General features: G+C 41.7%; 1 protein-coding gene across 1 annotated transcript; it reads right to left on the reverse strand.

Moving 5' to 3' along the window:
• Positions 1–227: 227 nt before the first annotated feature.
• On the reverse strand, positions 228–872 carry LOC138311979 (uncharacterized). Its single transcript, XM_069253089.1, has one exon. The coding sequence runs from the start codon at positions 870–872 to the stop codon at positions 228–230; it is 645 nt and encodes a 214-aa protein (XP_069109190.1).
• Between the last annotated feature and the right edge of the window lie 1,024 nt (positions 873–1,896).

Genomic DNA, 1,896 nt, shown 5'->3' on the forward strand with positions numbered 1-1,896 from the left:
TGATAAAAAATGAGGTGTTTATTTGTGAGTGGGGGCTTCAAGGGCTACGTTTGTTTATGTTTGCCTTGAAGCCCTCCAGTGTAGTGTGTTTTGTACTGTTGCCACAGGGAGGAGATTCCAGTATGTGATGGTGTGTGGGAAAAAGGAGTACTTAAATGTATCCTTTGTGGCGGCGATGTGTCTGTATGCATAGGGATGTGTGTGTCTAGTGCGGGTGTCTACAGGTGTTAGGTATTGTTCTGGGTTGATGGCAACGAGATGGTGTGTGATTTTATATAGGAGGATGAGTCGTAATTGTAGACGGCGTGTTTGTAGTGTTGGCCATTGGAGTGTGTATAACATGTCTGAGACTGAAGAAGTGTTATGATATCTGTTTTTGTACATATCTTGCTGCTCTGCGTTGAGTTTTTTTCTATTTGTTGTATTTGGCCAGTATTGTGTGGGTCCCAGATAGAGGAGCAGTACTCATGTTTGGGTCTAACAAGTGCTTTATATGCGTGTTCTTTAATGTGTGGTGAATTGATTGTGAGGTTTCGTTTTAGGAAACCTAGTGTTCTGTTTGCATTTGCGGTGATGTTGTTTATGTGTTTGTCCCATTGGAGGTTGTTTTGCAGTGTGAGGCCTAAGTATTTACTGTGTTTGACGTGTTCAAGTGAGTGGTTATGGAGAGTGTAGTTGTGGTGGATTTTATTGCGTTTGGTGGTAGTGGAGATGATGTTGCACTTGTCGGGGTGAAATTGCATTAGCCAGTCGTGTTCCCATTGTCCTGCATTGTCAAGGTCGTGTTGTAGTTTCTGTGTGTCTTCTTGTTTGTGTATGGTCTTGTAAATGATACTATCGTCTGCGAAAAGTCTAAGGGTGCTGTGTTTCATGTATCCATGTAGGTCGTTGATATATATTAAGAAAAGTATGGGGCCCAGACAGGTTCCTTGAGGGACTCCGGATGTTACTGGTATTTTGTGTGAGTGTTTGCCCTCAAATATTACTGTCTGGGTGCGATGTGAAAGAAAATCTGTTATCCATGCATGTGTGTTACCTGTGATGCCGTAGTATTTGAGTTTGTACTGAAGGCGTTTTGTGTGGTACTTTGTCAAAGGCTTTTGCAAAGTCCATGATTATGATGTCTGTCTGCGTGTTGTTGTTGTGGTTTTGTGTGAGGTCGTGTATGAACGTGGCCAGTTGGGTTTCGCACGATCTGGAAGGTCTAAAGCCGTGTTGTTTGTCGTAAAGTATGTTGTTGTTTTCCAGATGTGACATGGTGGCGCTGGTGATTACATGCTCCATTAATTTGCATGTGATGCATGTGAGTGATATTGGTCTGTAGTTTGCGGGATTGTATTTGTCGCCTTTTTTGTAAATGGGATTGACATTTGCGTGTTTCCAGTCGTGGGGAAGTGTTCCTGTGGTGAGTGAGCATGTAAATATTTTTTGTAAGGATTGGAGCTGTGATGTCTTTGAGTTCTTTCAATATTCTGCCATGAATGTTGTCGGGGCCAGTTGCTTTATGCGGGTTTATATTGTTCAGTAGTTTGTGTATGCCCTGTTGTGTTATGTGGATGTCTGGCATAATTGGGTGTGGTGAAGGTCCTTTGTCAGGTATGGTTGTATTCTGTTCTTGTGTGAAAGCAGACTGGAATTGTTGGTTTAAGATGTTGGCTTTGTCAGTTGTGTCCGTCAATAGATGTCCGTCTTTCCGTAGGGCTGTGATGTCAGAGTTCTCTTTCTTAGTTGTTTTTATGTACGAGAAAAGTTTTTTGGGATTGTGTTTTTTGTTAGGGTGTAAGGATCGAGGTTCGTCTATTGGTATGTCTGTTATCATTTTTTCTAGGTAGTTGAGGTATGCGTTTCTGGTTTGTTTTTGTAGTTCTGATTTTGTTGCTTTATATTTATGTTTGA

The sequence above is a fragment of the Argopecten irradians genome, unplaced genomic scaffold, assembly GCF_041381155.1.
Source record: "Argopecten irradians isolate NY unplaced genomic scaffold, Ai_NY scaffold_0173, whole genome shotgun sequence".
Classification (NCBI taxonomy): domain Eukaryota; kingdom Metazoa; phylum Mollusca; class Bivalvia; order Pectinida; family Pectinidae; genus Argopecten; species Argopecten irradians.